Source organism: Tyto alba, unplaced genomic scaffold (genome assembly GCF_018691265.1).
Source record: "Tyto alba isolate M040663 unplaced genomic scaffold, T.alba_DEE_v4.0 Super-Scaffold_20000042, whole genome shotgun sequence".
In the NCBI taxonomy this organism is placed as follows: domain Eukaryota; kingdom Metazoa; phylum Chordata; class Aves; order Strigiformes; family Tytonidae; genus Tyto; species Tyto alba.
This window is the reverse complement of record NW_024881293.1, coordinates 10045773-10064168: the sequence shown is the minus strand read 5'-3', so window position 1 is coordinate 10064168 and position 18396 is coordinate 10045773. Positions and strand designations below refer to the sequence as shown.

The 18396-nt window shown below is 41.9% G+C and overlaps 1 protein-coding gene across 4 annotated transcripts in view; it reads right to left on the bottom strand.

Annotated features, from left to right (window-relative positions):
• The window catches only part of PTBP1 (polypyrimidine tract binding protein 1), a 31531-nt gene extending 13369 nt beyond the window's left edge, over nucleotides 1-18162 (bottom strand). Inside the window, exons 1-5 of one of the 4 annotated variants that reach the window (XM_033007981.2) lie at nucleotides 18006-18123; nucleotides 17137-17239; nucleotides 13668-13698; nucleotides 1750-1825; nucleotides 609-781 (exon numbers count right to left, since the gene is read on the bottom strand). In XM_033007981.2, coding sequence (XP_032863872.1) covers nucleotides 609-781; nucleotides 1750-1774 — 198 coding nt within the window. In that variant the 5' untranslated portion in view covers nucleotides 1775-1825; nucleotides 13668-13698; nucleotides 17137-17239; nucleotides 18006-18123. Of the gene's footprint in view, nucleotides 1-608; nucleotides 782-1749; nucleotides 1826-13667; nucleotides 13699-17136; nucleotides 17240-18005 lie in introns of all 4 variants that reach the window. The other 3 variants (XM_033007978.2, XM_033007979.2, XM_033007980.2) reach the window with 3 other exon arrangements.
• Nucleotides 18163-18396: the final 234 nt, after the last annotated feature.

The window sequence follows — 18396 nt, the reverse complement described above, 5'->3', positions numbered from 1 at the left end:
AAAACAAAAACATCAGGGATTGCAGCAAGTCATTACACTAAGTACTTACATATCATCACACCACGCAATATATCAGAGGCACATTTTCATAATTAAGATTAAAGACAAAGTATTTTAAGCAATGATTAAAGTTGGCTTGCCTTTTTTACTCCTTAATTTGTAAGACAATTTTAGTTACCAAATTAGTGCACACCTTTTGCATTACCCAAGAGTATTTTAGCTTTACCCAGCTAATTTATTGTATCTGTAAAGTTGTCCTTAACGTGCAGAGTTACACTGGTGGTTACTCAACTGTCAAGCCAGTTTGAGTGAACAAGGCCAACTCATGTCACTGTTGTCCAAATAGTTTACCTGGTCTGTAATTTAAAAACCAGGCATAATGCTAATTATAAGCAACAACCTATAATTATGGACTTAGCTCCCTGTACAGCCTGAAAATAGTATTTTTTACAGCTCATGGGATAATCATGGAAAAGTAAAATACTAGTATGCAGAAGTTATTGACTCCTAATACATGACAGTTGTTTAAACAACTTGGATCTGGTTTACTGATGACAAACTCATCAAGCCTTGGACATAATCCCTGCTTTCAATTATGGAGACAGTACCTGATTTTTTCCTTTCAACATTAGAAGATTGGTGACCTTGCCAAAAGGTAAGCCCAAAGAAATGACCTCTGCCTCTGTGACGTCGCTGGGGAGTTTACGGACGTGGATTACTCGGGATGGGACCCCAGCACTTCTACTATCGCCTTTGAATTTTTTGCTGTCGTTTCCATTAGCTGTAAAAAGCAAGAGTTACTGATTATTAGAGTGGATTTGAAAGAATATGCAAACACAACTTTTGACATGTGGTTTGTGCTCCCCATCCAGTTATTGCTCTCTATTACAGAGAAATTCCATAGTCTAATTTAACAAGAGTATGAAGACACATGGCTTTACTTTTTTTTTCCCCCCCCTCAAAAACTACGATGCAAGTGACATAGCTAAATGCCACTGCAATGGGATCAACCCTCCAGTGGCCATTTTACAGCTTGTTTACAGTACACACCCACCCACATTTCTACTTTGTGTAGGTCTGCACCACTAATTCTAGATTGCTGTTTTATTACTTTTCACTTTGACTGGTATTCTTGGCAATGAAGCAGTTTAAAGGGGACACCTTAAAACAAGTGATATTAAACCAAATATGAACCAAAATGTAATTTTAGATCATCTGGATTATACATATTGCAAAGACTGTCAAGCAGTACTACAATGACCCAGTCTGGCAGGGAGGCCACAGGCAGAACATGAAGAGACACAAAATACAACCGTAGCCCAAAGACAATTCAAGGCACTGGTAAGCACAGAGGGCAAAGTTCTAGAGCACTCAAGGATACTGTCTTTGGTGGGATTACTAACCTCTAGATGGTGTAAGACTACCAAATAGCAAACAACTACATACAGCCAAAATAATACTACATTAAATTAAATTGTGCTTTTAAGTATAACAGCTTACAGCAAAACCTGCATGTTATAATTCTGTAAAATCATTTTAGCAACTGTCCTGCAACAATTTTATTCAGCCTATTAACCTTAAGGGTATAGGGCAGGAGTTTGTTATAATTCAGAAGTGTCCTACATACAAAAGGCCTAATAAGTACTAAAAATGAAGAGCTCTTAATATTAAGACTAAGTGGGAAAAAACAGACCTCCTCATAGTATTTGCAATCCTTACCAATTGCTATTCTTTTATAGGCAATATTACCTGCAGAAGAAGAGTTGCTGCTCATGATAAAGGGTCCGTTAGTAACACAAGTAGAGAAAAGCTCGTCAGATCCCCGCTGGAAAAGAAAAGATGAAAGGTAAACTGACAGCATTTTTACTAAATTCTATTCAGGTACTTCTAAAGCAGAACAATTGAGATTAAGGTGTAGAGAAGCTGAGCAGAATTGTAAGTGAAAATATACTGACAGTGGGCAGTAAACCTCACCTGCATCATAAATTAAATATAAGTAAGATCCAATTTAGTAACCGAGTAGCACTATCCAATATCTCTTTTCAGCTATGCATTAGGAATCTTAAGAGCTGAAACATTGCTGAATTGTCTGCAGCACTGTATATTGATATTCACATTCTCCTACTGTATCTAACAACAGATTTCTGACTACTTGTATCAAAACATTTTAATTCTTTTAGGTAAAGCTAGAATACCATAGTTGATCAAGAACAGCAAAACAGATAGGCCTCCTGGCATTCATCAAGAGGACAAAGATTATTTTACTGTGGGTTACCACAAGTAAGAAAGTCTTAAACAAAAGACAAGTTATCAGAAGCTGGCCAAACTATTAGTGTAGGACTTGGCAATTAGGAACCAAAGATGTGTATTTTCCAGTTACAAGCATAAGGTGCAACTTGGAGAAACTGCTATCTGAAAGAAATGGATCTCTTCCCCTCCCTACCCCAAAAAAGGGCAGATCAGGAAAGTAAAGCTACTAGCAAAAAGCTACTCTTCAAATCTTACAGCAGCAATAGGTCGATATGCAATTCAGATTCTAGTACAAAATAGTCTGATCACTGGTTTGTTGTCTCCTATCCACAACCCCCAGAACAGCAGCAACAGCTGGACAATACCATAAAGCACACTTCAGTCAAAAGACAGACTAGCATTCTGAAGCAGAGAAACCCGACTGTCACAGGTACAAAAATCTCTGCAACCCCATCCTCTACTGCCTTTTGCACTAGCAGTTGTTCTACATTAAAGTCAACATGGTTACTTGCAAAATAAAAAAAAAGCTGAGTAGCACAGCATATCCCAACATCATGATTCTTCTGATCCTTCTTACTGCAGCACCATGCATTTCAACTCTATGGAGGAAGAAAACATAACAAAATTCTACAATAAACTGTTCCTACTAGAATTAGACTACCTAAACAAACTGGTATTGCAGAATTACAGAAATGCATTTATTCTCAGCTTTAGTAACTATAATTGTATAATCCTATTCACAAAAAGTTACTACTTGCAGGAGCATGGCACTTCTCCATTCCCTGAAAATAAAGCTAAACAGATTACTGTATGCAGTGTATGTGTTTCAGCTCACTACAGCACTCCCTGTAAAGTCACCCAAATCACCTCAATTGATCAAGACTATTGTAACCAAAGTAGGAGGTATGAAAAACACTAAGACAAAAGCAAACAAGACTACAAATTACTTCTTAGCACAATCTACACTTTTTAATATATATATCTATAATACACCTTAAAATCAGTATGGCTTAATTTCAATTAAGTTACATAGAAGACCTCAAATCCCATTGTAAACTGTGATCAAACATGACAAGTCTAACATATAAAAGCACTTTCTCATAATTTTCTACTTTATTCTTACATAGAAATGCACTAAAAGGCTTTTATAACAGAAAAAGGAACAGAGCTTATCCCTGCCATGGCTAACGCCCACCCATCTCGATGGAAACATACCCTGCTTCACACTGCAGCCACCAGAAACTCTACCTTCCACCATGCCCTATATCTGGTGGCACCTGCAGAAACAGTATCTGCGCGACAACAAAAGCTCTCTGCTCGCTTCTCCAGCAAACAGGCTGGAAAAGTAGGTCACACGAGAGCCCCAGAACACTGAATTAGAGACACAGGTTTTAAGTTTTTTCTTTCCCCCTCAAATCTTGAATTTCTTGTTTGACTACTCACTGCTAGCTCTTCAAAGACAGGCTCAAGGACTTTGATGTCCCGAATAAAAGAAATTAGGCCAGGTTCCAAAACCTCAGTTTGTGTGCTGCTGCTGGTCACCTGCAAGCACTGACCAGGTTCCACAAAGGCTATGGGCACCCAGCAAGGTCATCTCCTCCTAACATGGGATAGTAATTAGGAATAGGCCTTTTTAACAGCTGTTCTAATTAGCACTTGGGTTCCTGAGTACAGCAAGAGGCAAGCAAGTCTGGGAGGCTAGTAGACTGTGATCCCATCCTTTTGATGACTCAAATTAATGCCTAGTTCCAGGGCTAAAAAAAAATCCACCAGTTCACTGTGAAAATGCTCTTGTGCCTGAGCCACAGCAAACACTCCATGTAGGGCTTTACTGCCTGTGGCCTGGACTACAACTGGCAGCTATGTACAAGAACCATCCACCAGCAAACAAAAGCCCTACCAATGCAGACAAGTGTTTATTAGCCTCATGAAACCCCTCGCATCAGTCCCTAATGGACCTTGAACTTTTAAAGAAGTGTTCTTCAACAGCTTGTGAACTTCTGACCATACAGAACCCCAAGCACCCCCAGTATGGACCAGTGAGTCTGCACAAGCATGCTCAGGCACCCTTGCAATCCATCATGGCCACACCAGGAGAACAAGCCACATATCTGGCTCCCACAGACGCAACACTAGGAAATATAAACTGGAAAAACAAACATTTATACTATTATGGAAAGAATTTAAATTCCCTGAATTTAACTTTCCTAATGGCTTGTTTAAAATAAACATTTTCTCACATATTTGAAAATTTACATGCAGGGCACTTTGACAAGGAATGCTCACTGCTGCTGGTTTCCACATGTCGATGTGTCTTTAATGAAAGAGCAATTTCAAATCCACGCCCCTCTTATCTTGGAGACAGTCTACACTGCCCGCTGTGACCAGAGCCAGGAGGCAGAGGGGGATGATTGTTCAACATCAAAAGAAGCAGCAGTCAATTTGTAAGCTTCCCAGCTGGAAGTACATGCAAACGAAGAGGGAACACTGCAGCAGTTGGAAAACTACAATTATTCCAAGGTCTTTTCTCTATACAAGGAAACACAAGCAGTAAATACATGGTATTGTGCATTTATACCAAAATTATTCCACACGGACTCTCTTTAAAAGAATGGCTTTTAAAGTGCAAACGTAAGAGGAGCATACCCAATGCACTAAGGAGTTACACAGCACTGCCATCCTGACACCGGCACAGACCAGTGCTGGCAAGTGTCCCACAACACCACAACAGAAGGAAGTTGCATCAACTACAACTTTTCATCAGTTTGCTCCTCCTCCGTTACTGCTGGAGCTGATCTCAGATAACCACAAGAAATCCCTATTGATGGTTGCTTTTTGGAATGACCTAACCTGAGGCAAATTGGAAACAAGCACTTTATTAATCTCCACTTGGTATTGGGAACATCAGCAGGAACCTGCATCGGTTGTCTGTCTTCACACTTGCGGTGATTGCTATCATCTCTTTCCAGGCTCTAATATCTTTTCTTTCTGTACATGTCAGAAGTTATAAATAAGTTTTCAAACCGTGTTATACATTCAAATGCTCCATACCAAGTATCCTAGTTCAGTAGAGCCAGAGGAATGAAAGCAAGCCTCATTTTAAAAGGTTTAGAAGAGTTTCTCACCAATGTATACACTGGGTTATCTGAATTATATTGGAAACCTCAATACAAAAACTATTGATTCTGAAGTATTATTTTACTGAAGTTTAAAACTACGCAAACCCAGCAAATGGCTGTGTAGGTACTCAGCTGCTCACCAGCATCAGCTCTCAACACTACTTTTCCACCTTTTGTTATTCTCCAACTACCATGGGGAGGACCAGCTGCACAGTGCTTCGTTCAAGATACTTCAGATTCTGCAGTTCACATCCCTGCTCACAAGAGGCATTAATTTATGTTGACATTTCTGTTTAGCTAATTATTTTGCAGCTGGTATTTTTATGACGAGATTAACAGAAGCAACAGTGTGCTAGCACTAACTCCACTCTACACAAAATTATTCATTTGAACTAACAAATCTCCTCTTCCTGTTTGTAGAAAACAAATACCACTTTTGAAGTTACACTGCCAGATCTTACCTAGACCAGGGTAAGGCTGTTTCTACCACCAAAATCACCAGCTGGCACACATACTACTACCAGGTAAAACACCGCCTGGGAGCGTTTCTATGACAGCAGCCTCCTTTTGTCTGTGACACTCATGGCTACAAAAGGTCTATTGCTCAAGCTGCATTAATTTAATAACACACTCATGCTCCATGTAGTCTCCATATCAATACTTCTTTGGTTCTCTTTTCTGAATTAGAGAAAGGCAATCTGCCACGAGGTAGAATTTTATTATTTCATATTTTTCCAAGTTATCTTTTTGACCACCCCCCAAACTCTAAGCCCTTTCTTGTTTTCAGAACTAACAAATAATTTCTAAGAATTTTTAATTTGTCTAGGCTTTTGCAGCTTAAAAAGCAACTGTTAATTCATGTGAAAACTACAAATTATCCCACTGTCACCAGGATTTTACCTGAACTTTACCATAGTTTGGAATGAAGCCACAGATTGTCTCAGCCTCTACCAGCACACCTAGAAGCACTACAGAAATTCTCAGCTGCCTTATAATCCTGTATCTATTTAAGATCCAGTCACTTACTTTAAATGGCTTACAATAAATCAACTGCACGCTACCTGTGCAAAAGGCTAGAAACAAATACAAACTAAATGACCATAAAAATATTAATTTCAATACAAATAGGTGATATTAATCAATTTTCAGAAAGCAACAAGTTACAGGCAGAAAGCAAAATTAAAGCAATGACAAAAAGACAGGGCATACAGGAAGAAGACAATAACTAGGAAGGCCAGCAAGCTGCATGCTAGCCAAGCCCAAGATCTACAGAAAATGATCTCTTTCCGTGGCTCACAGGAAATTTTACAGAGCAGCAGCATTCTCTGCTTTTGGATGTGGAGCATCTTGCACTGCTCTACATTTTTTTTAAAGAGACTAGGACAGCAGTATCCCTCCTTCTTGTGAGAGAAAAGATAGATTTAGGAGACATACAGGCCATCAGCCAATATGAATTTACAAAAATTAAAGCACGTAACACAGCTGCACCTGGAAAACTCCCCTGTGAAAATAAACCAGGAAAAATCTGTACTGTTAGAAGTCCTTGGTCTGTCTGCTTTTCTTAACTTTGGATAAAAACCCCTCTGTCAGGAGTCTTGTAACTCTGCCTGGTCAGAGCATGCAAGTATCATTCTTCTACTTCACTTTCCCTACACTTGTGAAAAGATTTTGGACCCAGTAAGATACCACCATAATATTTTACACACAAAATGACACACAAGTCATTGAGAAGCTCACATAAACCCTTTGCTCTGATGAAAGCAGCAAAAAAATGTCTTTGAGCACAGAAAGAATGAAACGCCTCTCAAGTATGCTTCGAGGGCTCTGTACAAGATCAATCCCAGAGGAAAGGAAGAATGTACTCTGATACTTCAGTTCACAGATCAAACCCACTTTGCGAAGAAACTAGTAAGAAATCCAGTCTGATGACATCATCATTCACACTCATGTTACATTCCAACATTTTTTTGCTGAGAGATTGAAGAGCCAGGAATGGAACTGAATCTGAACAATGAAGGATGCCAGTTTTCCTTGCCTTCCACAGAGGACTCAATTCCAGCAAGGTTTGCTTCTTACCACCATGTGCCCCCCTTCTCCCTCCAGCACTGTATAGTCATTTAAAGGTAAAACAACATTTAAAAGAAAAACAACACTCCAATTTGGGTCACGAACAGAAAGTGAGTCAACTTTGTGAAAGCACCTCTGCAGTACACACAACACAACTGCATCCTCCTCCAGTCCTAGTGAAATTGTAAAGTTAAGATCAACACAAAATAACTTCAAGATCCTGAAGACTGCAGCCTCTGAGGTGGCTGCCAAGCAAAGTGTGACACTGCTGTCCCAGTGGCAGCAGCTACAAGGTCAATGTGCTACCCTTCACTACCCTCTGAGACACACAATTTATCATCTATTCAGAACCAAAAGCAAGGGGGTGGGGGGGAAATCTATCTAGTTCGAATTGCTCACTGCATCCCTACATTATTTATCAGGTTAAATCCAACCCAGTAGTCAGCATATTACATTGGTATAGTGAATCTGTGGTGGAGGCATTAGCATATCTGGCAGGCTTAGAGTACACACTTTTTTTTTAAACTATGCTCTGTTCAGCTGGGGTCAGCAAACACCTGTCACCTACCACTTAGAGCTTTTTATATTGTTATAACCTCATTCTAGCCTGGACAAGCTTTAGTCTTAATACCTTGACGAAAGAATATTGTAAACTTCCCACTAATATTCACAATAGAGTATTGGGTAGACACACACACACATTTTCAGCATCTTTGAAACTAGGCTAGTTGGTCCGAACACTGCAGAGAATTTTGTGCTTAGGAAAATTTTCCTACCATATGTACTGCCACAACAGTTGGTGCCATTTTTAGGGCATACGGATAGATTTGAGTTCCTAAAAGACTCCAGAAACCTAAGCATTACATTAAAGAAATTGCTTGCACAACCCAACATGAGATTTAGCAATAAAATGCATTACAAGCTCAAGCACACACCAGCTTTAGCGCAAAGCCGGATCCTCAACCCACTCATCTCAGCCCCTCCCTGACTTTCTCAGTCTTTGCTACTATGGAGACACCCTGTGAAACAAACCTGCCCTTTGAGCAAATAAAAGGTGTGGCCATTTCAAATAGCCCAAAATTCCTAAACTCCAAGTATTGCAGTAATGCAGTCATTCTGGCTTTGTAGGGTAGCACACACCCAAGCTTTATGATATACTGTTCCCAAGTTGAAACTTAACTAGTAGTCAACCTTGGGCTTTTTAAATCATTGCAGTGGAGCAGACAGGTCCTTGGTAAAGCTTAATACAAATACTATCAAAAAGAAATACTGCTGGATGAGTCACTTTGGGAAACTGAAACCTATGAAAGAACATTTTGTGCCCAAAGCTGTAAAAGGACAAATTGAACACACAGGTTTAGAAGGAACTCCACAGCACTTCAATCTCATCTAAATTGCAATTGTGTAATAATTACAATCTGCTTTGGCAAACACCAAGCAATCATTACATTGGGATTACCAGAACACATTTGCTTAACTAAGCACAGTATTCAACAAAATTTCATATGAAGCTTGAAAGACAGCTATACCAGAACCACATTGAATCTGAAATTAAATAACGCTTACTCTTCTTGCTGGTGTGAGATGACAACAAGCATGGCACCAGCAGGTCTACATTTTCCAGTTTGACAATACTTGAAACATATGTTAGTGACTCAGACCAGGGTCTATCCCTACACTTGTGGGATTAAAAAGATTAAAGTTGAATAAATTAATGTGTTAAGTATTTTCATGACAGATTGAGGGCAAAGTAGGCCTGAAGGTAAAATCAAGTATTTTCTACAACCATTTTATGAAACAATCATTTCTAGAAAGTATCATAAAATCTCATCTTCATCTACAACAGGAGTCACAGCTTATTTCCTTTCCATGTGCAAGTAATTTGAGCTAGCTTCCACATAAAAAATTGGTTTAGATGTGATGGAGAAATTGCTTTAAATGTATCTAATAGCTGATAAACCTGTGGTAGCAACCTTGCTTAGCACCTGTGCTCCAACCAGTATCTTAAATTCCTGTTAAACTTAATACAGATTTAAATAGTTCTCATAATCCAACACAAGGGTTTACCAATTGTCCTGTGAAGGACAGTTATCTGCAAATTGAAGACACAGGTGCATAAAAACTGTGTGCAACACTGACACAGATTAGATCAAGCTATTTACCAAATCCAGCTGACATGATGCTTGCCAGAAGACACTACCATCCATGTACCTTGCTACTGACATGTGGCTTACATGTGTGATCATGCCTGTTAGCAAGGCCACAAGAGCCAGCTTGTGCAGCCTCTAACTAAAGCCATAGGAGGGGACTGGAATTTCCTCACAACATTCTTGGCCTGCTGCCTGAAGCCATAATTACTGTTCCCATGGCAAAGATCCTGGCTTGATCACAAATCACTTCTATGCAGTCAGCCTGTATCACACTCTAGCAAACCCCGTTTTAAAAATTAACTTCTCAAATGCCACAGAGGTATACTTTCTGTTTCTGGAGGCATAATCTTTCAAAAAGAGCTTAATTTAACCAAGGAACTACAAGGTTATTCAGCACCTAAGACTATTCTGAGACATTTTCAATCACTGAAATGCATTTTAACTTAAAGAACAGTGATGTATCATAGTTCATACTCTTTCTAGTAAGTCAGTCATGCTCAGAGACCGTTAAGGCCTAAAGAGATAGTGATATCTAGGCAAATTAAAGAAAGGGAAAGGAGATGGAGAGTGATCTTGATCAAATTACTTAGAACAGGCAACTGCAGGGGTCAGACTTAGTACCTTAGAGTTCAAATACAGTGCCTCCATCTTAGGGCCATACTTCCTTCCTTTTCAGACAGCAATGAAATTATGGGAAGAACTAAATCTTGATTCATGTGTTTCTAATCGACAGGACATTCCAGAAGGCTGTGCATCCAGTCCCATACCAGAAGTGTAATGAACTTCCTAAACAAATTCACACACTTTAAACTGAAGAGTCTGCAGACTAGACTAATGGGAAGCCCAAGAATGCCTACTACAATTACCATCCTGATTAAAAACAAGACCATCAGGCATTACAACGCTCAAGTAGTAAGCCATGAGAACATCTGGGGACTTCTTAAATTACAGAACCTAAATATAACTAAGACCTCAAAATAATTAATAGAAGCGGGTGTGAGTACCCTTAATGCGTAAATTTAGGATGTGAGAAAATCCTAAAAAAGTACCAGCATCTTGCCCTTTAAAACGAAGTAGAGCAAAGAGATACATACTTTCACAAAGTCCTCAATATCAAATTTAAACTTAGCAACCAGGAACACAACCAAGAGGCCACTAAGTTATCTTCGAGAATTTGCTCAACAGTTTTAAGTTACACACACTTTTCTTACACATCTGAGAATTCTCCAACTTTGGGATATTCCAGTCACAAGAACAGAACATCAAAAAGCTCTATTGGTGTCTCAGTAACATACCGCCTAAAGCATGACAAGAGCTGGCAGCTTTTGGGGACTGTAATCTTCTAACACCTTAGCAAACTGGATGGAGCTCCATTCCTACCTTCTTCAAGGAAAGAATGAGTAAGTTTACACTTCAGATTAAAAACGGTTTTCTAGCTCAAATTTTCATGTCTATTTCAGAAACTCTAACAGCAGCTCTGCTGTGAGCACAGCTTTCAGAATGGACACTAGCAGAGTAGTCCTACCTCCATCTGAATCTCATTTCCATGAATACATTTTATAAAGTCAGACAACAAAACTACAGTTCCACTGCATTGTTTTAAGTATCAAGCAATTATAAAAGAACAGCTGCTTCTGAAGGGGGGGAATCAGTTAATCCTCAAAGTGATTTCAGTGATGCCCCAGAGATCACACAAAAGCTGATGGATGAACAGAGCTCTATCACTGTAGGTATTTCAGGAAAGACAACACTGAAATGCTCTGTGATACTACAGAAACCTTCTGCATCCCTTCAAACTACTTATTGGCAAACCAAACGAAGGCAGATTGAAGTGGAAGCAACACACAAAAGCAACAGCAAAATTTCAGAAGACCTGCAGCCAATGAGGTTTTACTTACCACAAAGGTAAGTATTTTTAAAAAGCAATTGATACACGATTTGTTTACATAGCTTTTTGAAACTAAGATGCCTATACCTCTCTCCATGCAAGAGTCCTGCAGTCAGAGGATCTTAAAGTAGTACAGAGGCAGCAGAGTATGGGGAAACTGCCCGGACATAGCTGACCTGCCAACAGCCACAGAGAGGATGCAGGCCTAAAAGAAACCTTCACTTTCTTCCTAGCTGTGCGCAAACAGGATTCTAACTTACCTAAGCAAACCCATGACAAATATAACATGTTACACCTTAACATTACTTCTATTACATGATCTACACTGGCATAGTCAATGACTTAAACATAATGAAACAACATGGCCATGTCAAAAATAAATTTAAAACTTACCTTTATCAAGATGCTTCAACTTTCCTTTTTGTTTCTGCCACTCTTTAAATTCTGATTCAACTTTCTCCAAACCTGCCCTGTCTGACTTTGACAAGAAACCTTGTTTTTGATGCATGCTTTTGTCTCACCACTCCCCATCCCACTGTACAACTGGCACAATCACTATTACAGTTCTGTCCTGTGCTAGGAGTGAAAGCACTTGGATGGGATTTCTCCCAATCCTCATTTTAGACATCTGACTGTACTACACTGGGGACTGAAATCACCCCACAGATGGGAGTGATGATACCACATTCTGAAGCTTTTCAAGATTCACTGGGAGGACTACAATTACAGTTTCAGAAGCTTCCTGGTCAAGTTTAGTTATGTAAAACCACTTCTTAAAGCTGCAGAAAACTAAAACTACAAATTACACATTGTTAAAACCAACTGAGAACACTTTTACATAGATTAATCAGTCTACTAGAAGATGTATCAAACTACTCCACTGCAGTCAAGGGATGACTTAGTCCAACTTTTATAACAGCTATGAACTATTAACCAACCTTATTGTCCAGGCTCAAGCCTTTCTTCCTCGTCCTCCAATGGCAAACTGAACTCCTTGCAGCATAGAGCATTCTAAACCAGAACCAGATGCTATCATGGCACTACAATTAATTCAAATTTCAGATTCTTGTATGAAGAAAAGTTGGAATAATCTTACTCTGACAGCTATTGAATGGAGCCCCTCCACGCATTTATTGCCTCTCAGAAACCCTAAAGCACTAATAAACATGCCTATGCTTAACACCAGTCACACCTAATTTTGTATTTCCAACACAAAAACCATTCACCATCTAGGAGCAAATTCTCTCTAATGCTCCTACTTCACTTACGTAGGCCTAACTCACACTACACAAGCTCAACTCTACTTCAAACTAGTCCTATCACACACTGCATCACTTCACCAGCCTATTCAAGCTGCCACACGCAATTCTCTCAGTCAACAAGATGCTAACACCACACAATTCGGGCCATTAAAAAAAAAAGCTGTCAGATTACTAATTTGAGGGCCAACATTCACCCACATACTATCTAATAAAAAGAACTCACAGGGCTGAACTTACTGTAATCCTGATCCCAGAGCATTAGCTACAATGTTCACGAAGTGAAATGAAAAACTTTTAATACATGAAGGAGTGCCAGTCTATCCTGCACATTCCAGTTTAACATTTCACAGGAATGAGCTTTTTACCCTGTGAACACAACAGCCTATTACCACGCACAGCAGATAAAGGAGGCTCCTGACAGCACTTTGAGTTTCAGGGCTAAGTCTGCACTTTCAAAACCTGAGACTATAAGGGTAAAGGTCATATTTACTGTACTTGCAAGAGAAAAATCAATAGCTAAACACCCAATTTTTTGTGGCAGAAGGATTTCTGACATATAACTGAACGGGAATTCACATAAACAAAGGAAATAGAGTTCTCAAAAGAAAAAGGACCAATTTCTCCATTGAGAAGCATTGTCTAGCACACAAATAACACGCATGGCTTGACATTTAGTAGGGGAAAGGTCTGTTTCTAAATGCAATAAAGTTCTTTTCTGACAGTCGATAATCAATGTCCAAATGCCAAGATCTAAATGTTGAGCCATAATAAAAGTTTTAAATGCACATGAAACTAAATTACCTTCTGGTTAAAACCAATTTACATGGTACCAGAAATAATCCTTTAAAGCTGAAGATCTACATTTGGTGAGGCTAAAACTAGGTCAGATGCTGAGCAGTGTAAAAAGAGAGAAAAAGTGAGAAGTGCCTACCTTTGTACCAACTGTTATATCTTGGACAATGCTGTAGAAAAAAGAAAGAAAAGGATTAAAAAAGTTAGATAGGTTTGCCACAAATATCCAGCATAGTTTACAGTAGTAAGAAAAAAGCAAGTCAAAGTGCACAGTTGTCTTTGCAAGTGAGGCAAGGACAGTTTATACAAAGAAAAATTATTAGATGGTGATGGTGGAGACCCAAGACCCAGCAGTGCTAGAAAACGGCAGCTCTTCACTTCCTACAGTGGAGCTTGCTCTTTCAGCAAGGGTACCACGGGGGGCAAAGACCAAAAACCCCACAGTTAACACAGCCTAGCATTCTTCACAGGAACGTGATGCAGTTCGAACACCATCTCTGACTAAACCAAGAGCGAAAGTATCAAGAGTCAACTCTGCCATCCATATTCAGTTCTACAGTTCCTAACCACCTTATAGTCAGAGGAGCCTCTTTACAGCCTAGCAGAGGTTACTATCTCTAGCAAAATTATCGAGCCGATAGTGAAGACTACTAATGCTAGATAGCTCCAGCGGTTCCACAGACAGACAGCACACACCACGCCGAGTTTGGGCTGTTTTCTCAGCCAAGCAAAGAGCCTGTGCCAGGCTTACAGCAGCCCTCCAGCCACGCTAACACCACCAGAGCCAGACCACTGCCAGACTAACAGCACAATTAGAAAGAGTGGGGAAGAGGTCCAGGCAGCTCCCAGATTGGGGTACGCCTGTACATAAGGTTCTTCTAACAATTCTTTTCTACTTATGAAAACAAACAGTATTTTTCCCTAACACAGATCTGGAGGAAAAAAAGTTTTTAAATTCAACCAGATACACTTAAACCTCCTAAAATGAGACTTCCTGACTAACATGAAAAATAACATTAGCTGTACCTCAAGCAACTCGTGATAGCTCTCATCAGCAGGGAACATTATATACCATAACCCAGAGCAACTTCTTTCGCTGATGGAATCAAAATGACTAGTCTATGGCTTGGCATGTTGTACCTGGGTAATCTTCCAGAGTACTACAGCACTTACAAGTTACTTTTTTTGTAGGAGTGCTCAAGACAGTCTCAGGATTTCAGCTATACCCTTGCACTGAAGATATCTGTTTTTTATAAACACCAAACCACTGTAAAGCAGCCAATGCAAAGCAGAGCAGAAATGATTATTTTAGATTGACATATGCAGCACTGCCTGTTTCAACTCCAATCTCTCAAATAGCTGACCATAATTTCAGAGGAAAGGATCCAAAAGTGGCTGGCTAACAGAGCTGCAGCAATTTTTAAGGAAACACGGTAGAGAAGCAGAAAGCAGGGCAGTCATTCTTAAAACAGCAATATAAAAATCTGAAGTACTCAAGAACAATTCTACAAAGTTATTTAATGCTAGAGAACCTACATTTACTAGTTCTTCCTTCCTTACCCTCCTGCAACAACTCATAACTTCTCAGGGAATTAAATACTGCTCAATCTTAAGTCATTCATGTTTCACCAGCTCCACAAATAAGCTGTGACACAAGTACAGGCCAGCTCGGCTCCTCATACTTCCTCTTCAAAACCAACCTGCCATGTCATCATAACCCAGCACTTTACAGCTGGAGTTACAGCCTGATCCAATGGCTACTGCCAGGAAGCCACGCGATAGTTTCTTTTTTTTCTTTTTTTTTTTTTTTTTTTTCCCTTCAAGTGAACTACTTCAAGAACACTCTGCATGAAGATGCCGGGCTTTGCAATCCCCTGGTGTCTGGTCACCAACGAAGACAGATGGGTTTTGCCACACTTTGAGGGTCAGCAGTAATGAACTAATTAAACCCATCTGCACATATCAGTTTAAAGAACCATAATCATTCTATTAGGATTACTAAACTTGAGTACACATTTCTTCAGTTAAAATACATACATTAGCCCAGTGATTTTCATAACCTTAAAGAAAAATTATTTCCAGCAAAGCATAAGAACAGGGAATCTCCCAAGTTTCCAAAACTCTCAAACTTACCCCAGAGCAATTTCTCTTACTTCCTGTTCCTCTTGTGGGCCTCACACACAGGAAATGTTTTACATAAAGTAGCCTTAACAGGGGATAGTATTTTAAATTATCCAACAGGAAGAGCTGTCTTATTTGCCAAAAACTATCAATGCCTGGAATATTGTTGTAACCCATTGATAACAAATACCACACAAAACAAGCACCAACAGTATTTAAGAATTTTTATTCAAGAATTGTGCAATAATAGTTCCAGTTCACACACCCCCCTCAATAAATTCTTAAGCTTCATTCTCTTCTCTTATGTCAACCTTAAGCAGGGGATTAAAACCTCTCATTTCCAAAAGAATAGGCAATAAAGCCTTTCATAAAAATTACTTTTTACGTGGAATGGAATAATTCCTACGCAACAAGGGGAAAAATTAAGCAGCACCAGTAGAACCTCTAGGTCATTTTCCAAAGCAGCATTTCCCATATGAACTCCTCACATGCTTTAACAAAGCCACTTATTCAAACAGGATCATTTGAAAAGCACAGCCACGTATCATTTTAGGTAGGAAATGCAGACAGAAGAAGCTTGTAGCCAGAGAGGCCACTCACTGCCAGCTAGGCAAAAACGTAAAACCATTTTCAGAAGCAGCTTTTGAAGTTTCAACACGACACAGCTTTCACGGGGTAAACAGATCATGCACCAAGATCTTCAAAAGTTAATGGATAATTAAGACCCATGTTAGACTAAAAGACCTACATTCAAATAATAATTATTTTAACATACACAGTAAATCAGCTTTCCTAGAACCTACAGGGAAGGCAGCTTATAACAAACTGATTTCTGTCATTAGAACGTATGATCTCCACGTGCTGAAGATCGTTTTGCTAAATATCATTCAACCTATGAGCAACTTGTTAAAAGAAACAGAGCAACCTGAACTGCATCCTGGACTATAAAAATTAATTGCAAGATAAAGCATTTTTATGCTTTTTTAGCTGAAAACAACACCAAGACGCCACTTTTTCAGCGTGTAAAAAAACCCAGACATGTGACTACGCCTAATTCTCACCAGACTACTTGTTCAGAGGCAAGAAGCAAGGAGGCACTAATTTGAGCTTCCCGTACTTAAGGCTCTGGGAAAACAAACTACTTACTCGGAGGCCTTTAGACGTATTTTAACTACTGCTCTGTATAAGAAACAAAAATCAGATCACTAAAAAAATATGCCATACAAGAGAAATATGGAGACCTCGTTTCTGACAGAATTGCCTTGATAAAACATCAGTTTTAAAGCAAACAGTTCTGAAGCAAGATATCAGACAAGGTGGCAACTAAAGAGAAATCAACACTGCCCGGGGTAAAAAAGTTGCACTCTAGAAAAACTAAACGAGTCAAAGAGTAACGGAGGGAAGTTTTATCTCGAAGGAGCTCAGCAGTGGACAATAGGAAGAGGAGGGAGCACGAGATCAGCTCTGCCCCACCGCTGCCGCTGTACCTTCGGCTCTCAGGTAACACGGCACTGGAAACCTTACTCCTACCGAGCCTCCCGGCGCGCCCGAAAGCGTAACAGCTCCTCGGGAACGGATGCAAAAGTTGTGCTGATGGAAAAACCGCTCACAAAGAAAATCCAGCGAGAAACCCCCCCCCCCCCCCGCCACCCCACCCCCCCCGCTTGCGAAAGCGCTAGACAATAGGAGCAAGGCCCCGGCGTGAATCAGCTGCCCGCCCCGGCCGTGTCCCCCCCCCGCCAGGTGCGCCCGCACCCCGTTTTCCGCCCCCCGCCCCTTCCTCCGTGGGGCCGGGCCGCCAAGGCGCCGCGCTCGCCCCCCCCCCCCCCACGCCCACGCGGCGCTCGCAGTTGGGGCCCCTCGCGATAGACGTGTGTCCGTCCCGTCCCCCCCCCCCCCCCCCCCCGCTTCCCGCCCAGCCCCGGCGGGACCCCCCCGGTACGCGAACACGAGGCGGGGGGAGGGTGGGGGGGCAGCGGGAGCGCGCGCGGGGGACGGTCCGCACGAGGCGCCGCGCTGGGGCGGCGGCCGCGGAGCTCGGGCCGCCCCCGCTTCCCTTCCCCACCCCCCCCCCACCCCCGGCCCCGCGGCGGGGGGCTGCGGGAGGGCGGCCCACGCAGGAAAACACCCCACACACCCGCCCGCCCCGCCGGCGATCGCCCCCTCCCCTGCCCGCCGCCCCGCCGCCCCCTCGGCGCCCCCCCCCCCCTCAGGTAACGCCCCAGCCCCCGGCGCGGGTCCTGGACGTCGGCCGCCTTCTCCCCTCCTCCGCACCCCGGGAAGGCTCCGGCCACGCTGCGCCCCGGCCCCCGGCGCGGCGCCGCCTGTGCCGAGGCCCGGGCCGGCGGGGACTCACCCGTCCATTGCACACGGAGGAGACCCGTCGGGAACGGAGTGGAGGCGCCGGAATAGCAGGAACGAACCCAACCGCTCCGTGTTATAGACTCACAAAATGGCGGCGCCGCCCGGCCCGCCTCACCCGCGCCCACGCCCCATTGGCTATCGGAGATGTCATCTTGATAGCAGGGGCGGGGCTCGCCCGCCTCCGAGGGTTGGCGCCCTGGCGCCCCTCGCGAAGTCGATTGGCTGCAGGGAGATGACGGACGGCGCGGGGCGCCCGTGCGCGGCGCGATTCGGTAGGCGAATGGAGAGGTCTGGGCGGAGCCATCTTGAGAGCGGGAAGGATGCCGACCCGCCGCACGGGTCCGCCATCTTGATTGGGGGCAGGGCGCGGGATAAGCGCGTTG